Source organism: Epinephelus fuscoguttatus, linkage group LG4 (genome assembly GCF_011397635.1).
Source record: "Epinephelus fuscoguttatus linkage group LG4, E.fuscoguttatus.final_Chr_v1".
Lineage (NCBI taxonomy): Eukaryota > Metazoa > Chordata > Actinopteri > Perciformes > Serranidae > Epinephelus > Epinephelus fuscoguttatus.
The window spans coordinates 21,628,042-21,642,981 of record NC_064755.1 but is presented as its reverse complement, the minus strand read 5'-3'; the positions used below and the strand labels follow the sequence as shown (position 1 = coordinate 21,642,981).

At 43.4% G+C, this 14,940-nt stretch overlaps 2 protein-coding genes across 2 annotated transcripts in view; one reads left to right on the top strand and one right to left on the bottom strand.

Moving 5' to 3' along the window:
- Window positions 1–1,596, top strand: part of mafb (v-maf avian musculoaponeurotic fibrosarcoma oncogene homolog b (paralog b)) — a 51,413-nt gene extending 49,817 nt beyond the window's left edge. The window contains exon 3 of the mRNA XM_049574622.1: window positions 1,460–1,596. The gene's annotated coding sequence lies outside the window, so the exon portion shown is untranslated. The remainder of the gene's footprint in view (window positions 1–1,459) is intronic.
- Window positions 1,423–14,940, bottom strand: part of wwox (WW domain containing oxidoreductase) — a 160,735-nt gene continuing 147,217 nt past the window's right edge. The window contains exon 10 of the mRNA XM_049574621.1: window positions 1,423–2,850. Coding sequence (XP_049430578.1) covers window positions 2,659–2,850 — 192 coding nt within the window. The 3' untranslated portion in view covers window positions 1,423–2,658. The remainder of the gene's footprint in view (window positions 2,851–14,940) is intronic.

Below are 14,940 nucleotides of genomic sequence, written 5' to 3'. Positions count from 1 at the left end.
CTTATAAACACTCTGTACGCACAAAACAAGGCCTGAAAGAGGCGTACACCATTTCCCACGCAAAATTTGTGACCCGGAAATAAAATACTTGATGGGAGAAACTTCAGAACATGTTGGAGACGGGAAATTGGTGATGCAGATGATGAGGTGGATGCCGGACTGTAGAAACTGTCCAATATTTTCTGGTGCACAGCATTTTTGGCTTTTGTTCGTACGTACATTTTATGTACACATATGTACACATTGTTTTATATATCAGACCCTAGATGAGGCAGGAATTGTCTTTTAGTCTATTCAGTGGTGGCACTACCAAAAAGAAAGTCTGCAATTGGAAACAATCAACGCAGCAAGCGGACTAACTAAAACAAGTCATTGGGGTCAGAGAACAAGCAGAGGGAAACTAGACAGCTGACATGCTAAACACTTAATAACTGGGAAATATGTCTGTTCAAAGCTGGACCAGGCTGACACTGTGGAAGGGAACAGCGTTGTCTCGCACAGAGGCTCGTGTCAGGAAGAAAAAAAAAATGCTTTGACTATAACTGATAAACAAAAAGGCAAACTCCCACGAGAGCCAATTTTTTCTTGGGATTAAAGTATGAATGATCAGCACCATGGACAGCAGCCGGAAGAAACCTTGGTATTAACATTTTTAACAGTGGTGTCGCAAACATTGCTGTTTGCTCCTATTTAGCATGACTGTGGCAAAATCACTCTGGGGTCACAGCACCGCACTGCACCTGGAAAGTTCTATAAAATCTGCTTGTTTTCTCACTCCTCACTGGGTACATACCAGACACTGACTGCTCTTGCAGAGGGTATGTGTGAGTGTGTGTTGTATCTCTGTTCCAGGTGTGTTCTGTGCTGTGAAAGGACAGCGATAAGACACCTGTACTCTGGGTGCAGTTACAGATTATAACAGGGCAGGACATCAGTATCAGTTTCTGGGTAGGCCATGGCCGTGTAAAAGCACAGCGTGTTTCTGACTGAAGTGTGAGTGTGTGTTCTGTAACTGTGTCGGCATAAAAGGGACAGAAAGAGACTCTATAGGGAGGAAAAGAGATGGAAAAAGCAGCCGTGGTGTAACTCTGTATGTTTGTGTTTGTGTGCGGGCCGAGAAGAGTTTTCTGTTTTTCTGATTGGAGTAGTGATGTATGAGGCAGCTGGTGATCCACAGCTGGTTGATCTGTCCTTTGCACCCGGGTCAGCATATGAACAAAGCAGAAAAATTGAATTAAATGTATCATCAAACACACTGTGTAACGTTAATGCTTTCTTAATACACACTGAATACATTTTCTCCTCAGGAACAGTTGTGCTTAGACTTCAGTGTTGCTCACTTGTCAGCTCCCTACTCAAATATCTCCCCCTAATGGCCTCCAAATGAATGAATTTCACACACGTGTTACTGTAAAACAGACTTTTATTAAATGTTCTCTCTCATTTGTTTTTCTTACAGATATCATGACACTGGAATGCTGATGTTTCAAGAGCGACCTACGGCACCCAGACTGCCATAAAGCACAATGTCTCAAAAGCGTCCCAACAGCGGCTTCAGGGCACCCAATCCACAGCAAACCCAAAGCCAGAGTTCAATAATAAAACAATGATGATAAAACAAACAAACAAAAAAAAATACATGGGACTGAAATCGCTCACATTCTTCTACTCCAACAACAAGGGAAGATACAGAAATTAAAGGTCCTGGACTCTGGAAATAAGATTCACCACCATCTGTATTTGCTATTCAAATGGACACGGATCACCCAACAAATACCTCCAAATTGTAATTTAGATTTACCAGAGTATAGATTATCAATGTGTAGGTTGAGTCAAATAGCAAACAGAAAAAAATATGATGTCCATACCCCTTTAGCACATACCCAGAAATCAGGATATTGTAAATACTGTACAGAAAACTAATAGGGACATTGATAAGAAATAAAATTATTGCAGAATAATGTATATAGCCATAAGAATCATACTTCTAGTGTGTTTATATACCCATGAGTGTCACATGCCCATTACTCCTTATTTCTTCTATGCCCAAAAAGATTTAGCACAACGATTAACCAACTCTCTGTATCTCAATAGGAAACATCCACATCTATGTAGAACTAGACAAGAGGACACTGAATTAAATTGGGAAGACACAATATTTGCCATATAGTACACTATTGCTGGGAACAGATGCATATGCCATAGAGTGTATGCTTAATAGGTAACCCTGTACTGTTAGCAACACAGGTCATCTGCTTCTTTGAACTTTGCTCTTTTAAATAGACAGTCGTGAAATGGAGAAGACTTCAGAGAGTTATAAAAACAGACAAACTTAAAGAGATCCCTGAATTCCTCCCAAATCTTCTCCCGTCCCCTCCCTCCCATTGTAAACTACCACAGTGGAGCTGAACACAACTCAAACTTTAATTTATTCAATAGAGTGTATATGAACCCCTCCTGTACTGTGTATGTAGTGTGTTTTTAGCCCCCGTAGTGACGTGACAAATCCAGATGGACTTCCGTGGTTTGGCAGCTCTTGTAATGTGCAGTCAGAGGACAGTTACCTTTTATTCCAGTCATACCTACATGGACATCTCTGTGACACACCATCCTTCCTCTTTACTTCCTGTTTGGCTAGTGCACCTCCTCCTCTGTTCATCAGAGGGCCTGTATACCTGCTGACCTCTCTGCGACCAGGCGCTCACTCAGCTCCCACAGGCTGGCAGCGCTGCTCTGGTCCAGGGCCTGGCTGGACGGCTGGCAGCGGAAGCAGTTGTTGAAGTACATGCCGCCTAACCCCTCCAGCTCCGGAGCTACGGCACAGTACACCGTGGTGGCCGCACCCTGTTGCTGTGGACAGAGAAACACAGAGAGAACGAGATACGAGTTCAGTGGGCAAGTCGTGAGACTGAGACAACGAGACGGCATCACCCTGCAGGAGGAGACAAAATGGAGAGAGCCCATTTACAGACTCAGACAGTAGGACGTGTCCTGGTCGGAGAAAAAGAGAGGATGAACAGCGGACACCGACCACATCGTTGTGTCCTCTGTGAGACACACACACATACACACACACACGCATACATACACACACACACACACACGCATACACACACACAGAAAAGAGACAGCAGGACAGAGTGTCAACAGGAAAAAAAAAAAAAAAAAAAAAAAAGACTCCACACGCTGTCTCTCCCCTCTCCCTGCAGCCCATGATGACTGGGTCATATTACCATGGGAACGGCATAACCCCTTCCTGTACATATATTTATATACATATATTTATTTATTTATTTCTCTACCCGGTGTGTACAGGACCTCTGGCTATATGGGACCATGAGAATGCTACAGATGTACAGACTCACAGTGGAAAATGTGAGAACATGAAAATGACACCAGCTCCTGTCTGGATGGGAATCACCAGGGAAACTACAGTTTTTATGTATAGTGTAAAAGAGCAGGTTTTAATGTTGTGGTTATGAATATGTATATTTTCACATGATATGTATATGGGTTCAGCCAGGCTTTCAAAAGTGAGAATAAGTAAGAAACAAATGCAAGAAACAAATATGTACCTACGTGTTTGAATCAGAAGTTGGTTTGTTATAGATGTACAATACACACACACAAACACACACACACACACGCCACGAGGCTTTCCCTCCGACTCTTTCTCAGTAAGTCCGCTCTCATTTTTTAGTTTAAATCTGAAGATCACTCAAGTCTCAACCCCAAAATTGACTCATGTTTCATGTCGTCTCAAGCCAAGACGCACTGTGAAAGTAAAACAGTATTTGGACGCAACCTGCTAAGTTCTCTAATACACCCTGTCCCATCAGTCAGTAATTAGTAGGGATATTCTTGGAAGAGGGAGATTTCTGTGACATTTGAAAATGAAAGTTGAAATTGCAGCAGAATAAACACGTCAGAGAGAATTACACACATAACCCAACTGCTCAAAGAGGGATCTTTCATGTTGCAGCTCCGGCTAAAAGCTGCTGTGACAGCTTCCCCGCAAACTCCGGGGCTGGAGACGACTTCTATACGGCCACATGAAATGGCTCGCCTCTTTATCTCCCAATGAGAGGCGGCGAGAGCGAGATGGGGGGCAGAGAGAGTGAGAGGGAACACTGATGTGGAGGCTGAGGACTAATGTTTAGCACAGAGCACTGGCACACAGTGAGACAACCCCGTATACACTGTAGTCAAACATGGGCAAGACACACAAACATACACGCATGCATAATGGAGCCACATTACATGCCAACTGTTTGAACAGCTTCCTAAAGCAGCTGTGAGACAAACACACATGAAGTGGAAAGATCCATTGAGGTCTAAAGCATTTATATTTTCACATGCAAGTACAAAAATATGCACATAAATGCAAATGCTACGAATGAAATACACACACCAACCGGAATCCAAGAAACATTTTTTTTCTCATCAACACACACACACACACACACACACACACACCCCTCTAAGCTCTAAGTAAACTTCCGCCAGGAGGAGCCCTGGTGTGTAACGTCGCAGCAGCAGATTGAGTGTGTTTGAAGTGCAGTGTGATGAGAGAGCTGGTAAACAGCAGATGAAAAGGCAGCATCTCTCTGTGTGCCGCTGTCTGTCTCACCTGCCAGTGGGGCGATAACTTCATCCACATCACATGTCGCTATATCAAAGACAGACAAATGCCAAGCAGTGTCTCTGAGTTGCAGGTTCACACGCGCTCAGTTTAACTCATCTCCCTCGCTTAGGGCATCTGATTTAGCTCGTCTGAAAGCTAAATGCCTTTTGAACTCCACTGAAGATTTCACTGCTGCATGCTCTGACTCGCTGACGCCCCCTTGAACTTGGCTGACTTTCAAAGCAGTTTGTTTGTGACCAGTTACCAAACATTGGTCCTGCTGCAAGTAGAAATATTGATAAAAAACTTTCACTCTCATAATCCAGATTTACACGTCTGACTTCTTAATGATGTCTCCAGTTTTTTTTTTTCCCTAGAAAAGACTGTACTACTGTTTCTATGCTTGCTGCTACAGTCCAGTTAGCAGAGCATGGAGCAGCAGTGCATTGACTGTTTGTGCTGTGTGTCCAGCAATGTGCTATCTTATTGGTGTTTAGCTCATCCCCCTTACCACTTGACCCTGTGACCTCTGTAGAAGATAAGGCTGTGTGTTTGCAGATAGGAGGCAAGGGGTGCGTAAGGTAGCGAGAAAGAGACCAAGAGGGGGTGTGCAGCAACCTCGATACACTCACATTACACAATTACGCATACGGTATTCATACGTGCATGCCCGGACACAAGCATGCGCCTGCACACGAGCACGAACAGATACGCAAATAAACATTTGGGACAATCTACACAAAGGTGACATCACTGAACCAGTGTGCATCATACACATCTGTGGTGTTGACAGCCATTTCTAACCCATGTGAAACTGTAGATTATACCTGTAAATTTAGCTGTCTACAAGCTGATGGATTTTGCTGTGTGTCTTTCTATCTTCTGCAACTAAATGTGAATCATTACCTTGTGTACAGTAGTTTTCAGAGAAACATCTGTGGTGTTTTAGAGTTGTTCTCTACTACCCAGAGCTGGAGACTTTGACTCGCCTGACAGCTGGACTTGACACGAGACTTGAAAACAAAACTAGAACAGTTCTGACTGGACAACAAAAAAAATATACCGCAATTTGCCATCTTGCAGGTTACTGCAAAAGGTTTTGTAGATGTAGTAAAAAAACAAGTGCATTTGCTAAATCATTGTGATTAAATTGTCAAGTTGACCTGCCTATTGCTGTGCAATTGGCCTGTTCAAAATGCCAGTCACATGGATCCATCTATGTACATTTATAGCCATTTATTATAGTTCTTTAAAAGCTCTAATACATTGCCTTGAGAGGACTTGGCCTCAGCTATGTAAAAAGATTTGACTAGTGCCGCCATGTCATTAGTGAGGACAGTCTTTACAGTTTTCTGATATCAATGGCGGTAACGGAAATGCTTCTGGAGTGCTGGATTGGGTATCAGTGACTAGCTCGTCTAAGCAACGACCTGATACTACGTAATTATTCAATAAACTTAAAAGTAGTTTCACACCTGCAGTTTTTCCAGAAATCTTTTTTTTAATAGTAGCCTACACAGCAAGATGTTAGCAAAGTTGGCAGCATTTTACACTGCAAATTCCCAACAGTAAAAAGGCAACATGTACAGGACGCAACGCTTTAGTTTCAGATGGCATCAGATCAGTACTTGGTATTGGCCGATACCCAAGTCCAGGTATCGAAATTGGTATTGGAAAGGAAAAAATGAAACAACAGCAACACAACAGTCAGCATTCAAAGACCTGAAAGACTCCAATTCAGACTTGAGACTTGACCAGGACTTGTTTTGAATCACCTGAGACTACACTTGAACATTCCCCAAAAGAAAAACAGCTCTGCTATAACCACACTGATCTGGGGAGGGGAGAAGATGGGACAGACAAAGTGCACCAAAACAACCCTAAATCTAAAATGATCTTCTATGCTACTATAAAAAACAAAAAAATAATAAAGATCAGTGCACCACAGCAATATGATAAACCAAAGGAGCAGGACAGTTCATCTGTGTATATCTGCTTTTTGTGGGTAACAAAAACACACCCCAATGCTGAGAAATGCTCACAAAACACCCTGCAATAAGCTGACTGTGGATAAGCAGCAATGAGCCTGCACTTAGCCTGGGATCCACTACTACGGCTCTGGAACTGCTCTGGGATCAGATCCAAGTCTTCCAATCTCAGTGTCGACTCAATACCCATGGACCTCATGGACTCGCAATAGAAATGTCCTTGTATAGTGTTACGCAATAATCAGTTGCTGAAAACTCCTTATTGAGCGTATTCAAAAGCAAAAAGGGTATGTGGGGGAGGCGTGGTGTTGTTGAATTAACAGTAATGTTCTTTTGCCGTGTTTTGTTCTGTGTCTTCATCATCCAAGTTGTACTCAGCCGTATGAGCTTTCTCTGACCCCTTATGCATGTGACCCTTCACCCCCACATCTGTAGTTATGACATTGACCTCTCCCTCTGACCTGGATGTAAATAAACCCAGTACTGTAGAGCAGTCTGTTTTTGGCCCATCCCTGTACATAGAAACCTGTAAATACAAACAGCTATGCATGCTGAAAACCTAGCAATTCTTTCAGGTACTTTTATAATCCCCAAATTCTCATATGGCATGTGCTGAAAAAAAAAAAAAGAATAATTTAAAAAGTAGAAAAAATAAAAGATTAAAAATTAAAAAAAAAAGTTTAAAATAAATCAGTTGATAATATTGTCAGGCAATATCCTCTCTTGGACAGTGTGTGTAGAGTCTTCCTGTTTTCTTACTCCTGTGGGTGGTTCTCTTCCTTTGCCTGTCCTTCTGTGTTTCTGCTCACCATCTGTGTCAGTTGTTGTCAGTTGGCATTTGTACAGCAGCGAGGGTTGAGGCAGAGCAGAAAAGAGAGGGGGAACGTTCACCAGCTGACCTCTGTGATGGCACTCCAATTCTGCAGCAGTGCTATACGTTGGCAAAGCTATTTATGCCGGGAACACAATTTGAGAAGTTCGGCTCCTGGCATGAACCACAGATCATTACGGCATATGTCCATGCTTGTCATGTGAAGGCCCTCTGGATATGCAGCAGGTCAAGAAAACAGTTTTGGTTGATTTTTTTGTTAAATACTTTGTGGTAGCTCGCTTGAAGTTTGGTAAGCTGTCAATCACAGACAAGCAGCATCCTGTGATCTGAAGCTCCCACTGCGTAGTTCTGTAAACAAGTGCTGATGAATACTATTTTACCCTGTTTTAGACAAAGTCACATTTTAGGAGAACAATAAACTATTGATTTTTTTTCTCAGCTATAAGTGGTGAAATACCTGAATTCTACAGTTGATATACTTGATGACTTATTTTCTACAACCCAGTGTAATAAGGCTACAGCATGCATTTGGAAAGTACTTCCTGGCCTGTAGCTCCAGTAAAGGGATCAGGAGGAGTGCAGTTTTTGCCTCAGCCCTCTGCCCGGCCTCGTGGACTAGCTATCCTGAAAGTGGGATTCAAAAGGGATTGTGATTCTGTTTCAGGAATGTTTTTTTTTTTCAGCCTGTGATGTTTCAAATAGATGGAGGTGTCTGATTTTTAATCTGTGCTAAAGATATTTTACATTTAATAAATAACCATTGAAATCAAAACCTTCCTTCGTGTATTTGTGCAGTTTATGTGTGAACGTGTGTGTGCTTTGCCCTCGGCCTTGGTAACCTCTGCGAGCCGACAGCTCAGCTGAGCGTGCCTGGTCCAGCTGTAGAGGGAATCCTGGGTAACGCGGTCCCCTCAGATAAACAAACTCTCCCTCCATTCAGCTTGACCACTGAACCAAGAGCAGAGGAGATTAGCACCTCAAACACCTCAGCACACACTTCAGAAAGCACCCTGACACTCACCCTTGTGACTCTGCGGTGACCCCTGTCACCCTGACTGAGGCGGGCCAAAGGTCACAGTAGACGTTAGCCAGTATAGGCGCTGTGCATTTTTTCAGTTGTAGCATAATAAAATAATCCACAAGTACTGATTCACTTCTCCACATCAAGCAGCCCTGAATATAAGCTAAAGCCTTTACTCAAGTGAGAGCCATGTCCATAATCTGACTGAGAGCTTGTTACGATCCCCAGAGTATGACCAGCTCTCCTCATCACGGGTCTCCCCAGTGATTAGTCTACCCTTGGTCATCTGTATGTACTAAACTCTATTTCATACCCTCCATTAGCCCACAGGCGGATGGCTAATATTCACCTACGGGCAGTGTTCTCCCCTGAGGGGCATTAAGGACAGGATGGAAGGACCAGCCTCCTCCCTCCCTCCTTCTCTTTCCGTTCCTTCATCATGCCCGCTCAATCTCTCTCAGTCTGTCAGCCTTGCCCCCTGCTCCTTTCTCAGCCCCTTCTTTTCCATCAGCCCTCTGCAGATCCCTTTTTCCCCTGCAGCCCCATCCCCCTCCGGCCTCATAACTTACAGGACCGGGCACACTGTAGCTGAGGTCTCATGGGTAAACGGTCATAGTAGGACCTCTTGGAGGTAAATGGATCTCTTTCCCTGGAGTCCCAGATCACAGATGAACCCGGCTGACATTCTTTCTTTCTATATAAGCGAGCGGAGTGATGTAGTAGAAGATGAGAAGGCAGAGAGAGAAAGGAGCAGAGGAATAAACTATGTAGGAGTGACAGGAACACAACACAAAGCACAGCAGAACCCCCCCTGCACTATTTCTCTCTCTTTCTCTCTGCGGCCCTCCCTTTACTCCTTTTGCGCCAGATAAGATCAACCGAGTGTCAGTCATCAACAGCCTCCTGTCACACTGTGATTGTTCATCTGTTTTGTGTGTGTGTGTGAGTGTGTGTAAATGTGCAGTCCAATGCGACATCGCTGCATACATTTAATGCCCGCATGTTCAGGGGAACAATAGAAGAGGAAGTGAGGAACGAGGTAGAGGGAATGCAAAGGACAAGAGGTAGAGGAGGAGGGGAGGCATAAAGATGAGAGGAGGGACAAGGAGAGCAGGGAAGGAAACGAAGGAGAGGAGGAGGTGAGGGAGCTAGGACACAAGGCATCCAAGGGGAAAACGACAAGGAGTCAGAAGGACTTGCGCAACGACTGTGAAACTATCTCATTTTTATCTTGCGAGAGGACTTCCGAAGTGATCCGCACAACCTAATTATTTTCCCCTAATAAAAGCAACATATGCTAAGACAATAAAAGGCCTTATTGGACACCTATTCATTAAAGAGGAGCAGTAAAAGGAGCAGGACTCTGGCACAGGGATTAGCTTTTAAAAGGGCTTTTCTCTGGCTGGAAATGGCCTTAGTCTTCCTTTCGCATGCCCATATGGGTGCATAGCCCACCATAAAAGATCTGAATTATACATGAAGAGGCCTGGCTGCTTTATTGGCTGTGATCTGCTTTTTCACTCTCACCTGATTGCGTCAATGCACGATACCTTAAACTTTGGACTGAATCACTCTCTGCTGTGTGAACACACAGCGAGCAGTTGTGAGCGGAAGAAATGCTCAAATGTAAAGTACATATTGGTAACGACAACCATTCAGCAGCAGTAAGATAACCCATAATTCACAAAAGTTGGTCAAGTTAGTAACACCTGGTAGAAATAACGCACACTGGTGACTCAAGTCTGACAGTTTGACACAGTGAAGTCATTATTCCATATGGTCAATGTACTGTAAGTGTCAGTATGTTTCTATTATGAGCAGAGCAATGCTGTCTGTGTGTCGGTATGTGAGTGTGTGATGAGCTGGTGTAATAGGGCCACACACAGGTGTGTGTATGCTCACCTCCTCACTGATGCACCAGCTAATTGGTCTCCTGCGGCAACCTGACATATTCACACACTCTCTCTCTCTCTCACACACACACACACACACACACACACACACACACTTTTTCAGGTGTGCACATACCAAAAACACACACACGTACAATTTAGTGTGCAATAGTTATATCCACGTGTATACAGAGTGTGTAAATATGCACACATGTGCAAACACAACTGTGCATGCGCCCACATGCACAGGCAGCCTGCAGAGTGTATTTCCAAATGAACTCATTATCACAGTGCTGACTCCAAGTGAAGAATGACACCCTAACAGACTGCTCATACTGTACACACACCTACTGTAAAGTACTGTGAAAGAAAATAAAAACCAATGACCAGAAAGGTATACTGTAAAACACAAGCTATGAAAGAAAATGTACCCAAGAGCCAAACATCTCTAAGCTGCTTCCAAAATTCAGTGTGTTATTTCTCCATCAAAGAAAAAGGCAGGAGCTCCTAACACAAGGAACATGATGCGAAAATTATCTGTGTTTTTGTTATGTTAAATACCAGTGATGATAGCAGCCGACACTCCAACAGCAGACACGCACCCGGCTGTAACAATTACTGAGAATACAATCCCAAAATTTAACATTACAACTGGGAAGAAAGCCCTATTGTTCAGCAGAGCAGAGATACATTTTAAAGCTATCACACAAAGCACAACGGAAAATGTATTTTTAGGCAAATGACTGACATGGTTGAGGAAAAAAAAGATAAGTATAGTCCACTGAATGCACAGAGTGAGTTTCAGTTGCAAATTAAAATGTTTGTCTTCATTTCTCCTGTCTAAGATCCATCCTCCATGGCTGAATGATGGGATTTCTTCCCTAAATACTATATTTGTTTGCTTTCAAGCTCAACCTAACAATATCTAAACTTCATCTTCTTCTTTGGCTGTAGTAGGAAATAAAAAAAAGTCCCTTCACATTGTCTATCCTGCTCATAACCCATTCTCCTACCCCCCATCCCCACCCTCCCCCCTTCCTTGTGCTGGAGGTCGAGAGAGGGATGTTCTGTTTTAAATAAGAAGGCAGCACTGGCCCATTAAACTCTGATAGTAATGATATTAATTTGGCAGGAACGTGTCATTTTCACAGGAGAGCAACTAGCTGAACTGTCATTACGCACACACTTACACACACACGCAGGCGCAGCATTCTGTCTCATTCACACTGTCTCTCGCACACACTCTCACACAAACCCATGCTCTCTCTTCCTCTCTCTCCCTCCCTCACACACACACAAACCAGGAACATGTCACAGGAGAGCAGCTAGCGGTAACATTATGAGAGAGTCGGAGAGATCTGCTAATGGGATAGATTAGTGTGCCCTTGGTCACAACGGCTACAATGGAGTGACTGGAGCTGTGACTTATATCCATGTCCCCCCTCTTCACCCCCTTTTTACTCCCCTCTATAGCACTTTCTCCTGCTCCTCCTCCTCTGACCCCTTCTTCCTCTCTCCCTCCTGATACTCAAGAACCTAAGGGCTTCACATTTTATTTTGCCTCTTGCTTCAGCCTCTGATTGGCTGGTGCTGGAAACTTGATCCGAACAGAAGCGGAGCGAAGATCAGGGCGAGGATGACAGAGCTGTTTGTGTTGCATCCAGAATACAAAGCAGTGACACACTATCAGATTTGTTTTTCCTTTTTTCCCCATTTATGGATCCTTGTTAATGAAGCCTAATGAGCACAGAGGACCTTACTAATCAATACACAAATAAAAGTGATGGCAGTCACACAGTGTTATTTGTTTTCTGAATGAAAAGCTGTTTACTCTCGTCTCTTTATTAGTAGCATTTTGTTTAAATGGATTACAAAACTTTTTGTTTTTGTTCACATCTAGTTTGGGTATGTCTCTATGTGGCAAGCTTGGTATTGATATTTGAATGAGTCAAAGTGAATGCACGTGGAAGTTTGTGTTTGTGTGTGTGTGTGTGTGTGTGTGTGTGTGTGTGTTAATATGCAAGAAAGAAAATGTGAGAATGAAAGAAAATGACAGAGAGGAGATAGCAAGATTGGTTATTTAAAAGAAAGAACATCTCATCTTGAGGAAAAGGGTGCTACGACTAAGATAACTGCATTTGCGTCCAGCAAAGCATTTTTTTTCCCAGCTAAAATTACCAGGCACTCCTCAAGAAACACCCAGTTGGGAGCGCTTGAGAGCGCTTTGAAAGCGCAGCTATTTTTCAGCTGAGACGCTTTGGTTGCGTCTGATTGCTATGACATGGAATATCTGCGAAAGTAAAAATGTGTGCTTGCTTTGGATGGAGGGAAGACTGAAGCACGTGGGGAGAAAGGATGGACCTACCAGTCAATGTGAGTTCATGAGAGGAAACATATACAGTATACAGTATAAATACACTGTATATGAACATATTTCTTATCCATTGTTGTTCACACTGTCACATTTTAGTGTGAACATATTTCTTATCCATTGTTGTTCACACTAAAATGTGACAGTCTTTGTGGTCCTTGTCCCGCCCTAAGTGACAGTGACAAGGGCAGGGTTTTACCAAAGTTGAATGTATTTCAGCTCTTGGTGACCAGAAAAAAAACACGTCAAACATGCAGCACTCAGCGCAGAACAGAAGCTCAGTGCCTCGTCACGCTGCTTGCATTTATAGCGTAGCATAAATACACAGCGCTCCCAGTGGAAAGAATTAAAAAATGATGCTGGTCTTAGTTAAAAACACTTTGGTGGACAAAGTCTTTTAAAGTTGAGACCAGTTTTTTTCTTTAACTTATCATTATGAAATAAATGTTAATTGCATAATGTAATGATTATAGAATTATGACACCATCAGCATTTAGATTGGTTCCCTATAAGCCTCACTTTCACTGTGCAAATCTGTCTGCTGCCAGGTACAATCTCCTGGGATACCAAAGGCTAGATTTACAGCTCAAACAAATTGTGTTAACCACTGCACAGCCAAAAAAGTAAGAGGATAGAGCTTTTGTTTTCCACAGTAGCAATCCCTAGTTACTAAAGAGTATCAATGTAATTTCTCTGCAGTTACTATCCACAGAAGCAGAAATGGTGGACAGTGGAACAACCAAATTAATTGTGGAAACTCTACCCAGCAAAAGAAAGAGAGCCCCATTCCCAGGATCTGATCTGTGACAGCAGCACCAACAATACTACCATTTGAAAACACTATACTGAAAAGTTGTCTGTTTCCACTGTTAAAAAAGCAGGCGTAAAGTTACTCTTGGGGCCAAAAACCCAAAGGACTGCAGAGCAAACCTCTGAGCGTTGACCTTTACTTGTTATAATTAATGTGGACTGTTGTTATCCCTACCAATGAACAGTCAAGGTAGGTCACGTTACCTTTAAATTCTTTTATATTAGCTGCTACACTGCATGAGAGAATTCCCTTCAATGGGAGATTTAATTAGGGAAAAGAGGGGGCCTTTAGACCACTACAGCGGAAAAGTATGCACAGATTTTTTTTGTGCTCTATAACACTGCTAAATATACTCACACACACTGTCTCTCTCGCACACACAAGCAGGTCACACATGCATGCTGACATACATTAAAAAACATTGAGCCTCAGAGCCGTAAAACACTACAGAAGGATGTGCTGCCGCATCGTGCAGTATACAAACTGAATGCATTTACCTATTTTTATTGGTATGCTGATCCATTCCTATGTGTGTGTGTGTTTGACGGTCAGTGTGTGAGTGTGTGTCCCAATATGTTCCTGTGAGTATGTGTGTGAGCGCATGTGTGTTTCTGTGTGTGTCCACGCTGACCCCATCTCGGCACTCCTGACCGGTTGAATGCGGGCTGCATAAATTAGTGCTGATGCTCTGCGATGTAATTATGCTGCTGTCAGGACGGCCCCTCTACTCAAATTCATTTTAATAAAGTTGGTCTCCAAGGTTACCGACCGGGGGTCACCTTCGGTGTCAGCCCCTATGGATCGCGCCCACAGAACATTCTGAAAGTCTGCGGTCGGAGTATGGTAACACCTTAACACGACAGCCTGAGCCCCCCACATTACAACACAAACAAACCTCCCACTGACTTATTCAGGATAGAGAGAGGCAGGTGGCAGGAACAAGGAGGGAGGAAACAAGAGTGGTAGAAATGAAGAGGTGGTACACGCAGAGAGAAAACTGTTCAAATGGAAAGGTAGAATAGGAAATGTGGGGAAAGGAGGGGGAGAGGTGTGGGAGGGTGAAAAGAGAGAGAGGTGGGAGCATGAAAAAAGGAATAAAAATGAGAGGAAAAGAGTAAAAAGAGAGGAGGGGGACAAGGGTAGAGGGACAAGGAGAGGGCGAGGGAGTGTCTCTCTTGGGCAGATGGCGGGGTGTATTCTCATTTGTCCTGCTACAGTGTGTGTGTGCTAACACTAACCTCCAGGGCAGAGCTGCAGCACAGAACACGCTCTCAATTAGCCAATAACACAGACCTGCGCACACAGCTGGGAGAGGGAAAAGGCACTGCTCTGTCTCTGCACAACAAATAGTTAAACATACAGGGACAGTGGACGCTGCCACACCACCAGCTGAAACAAGTC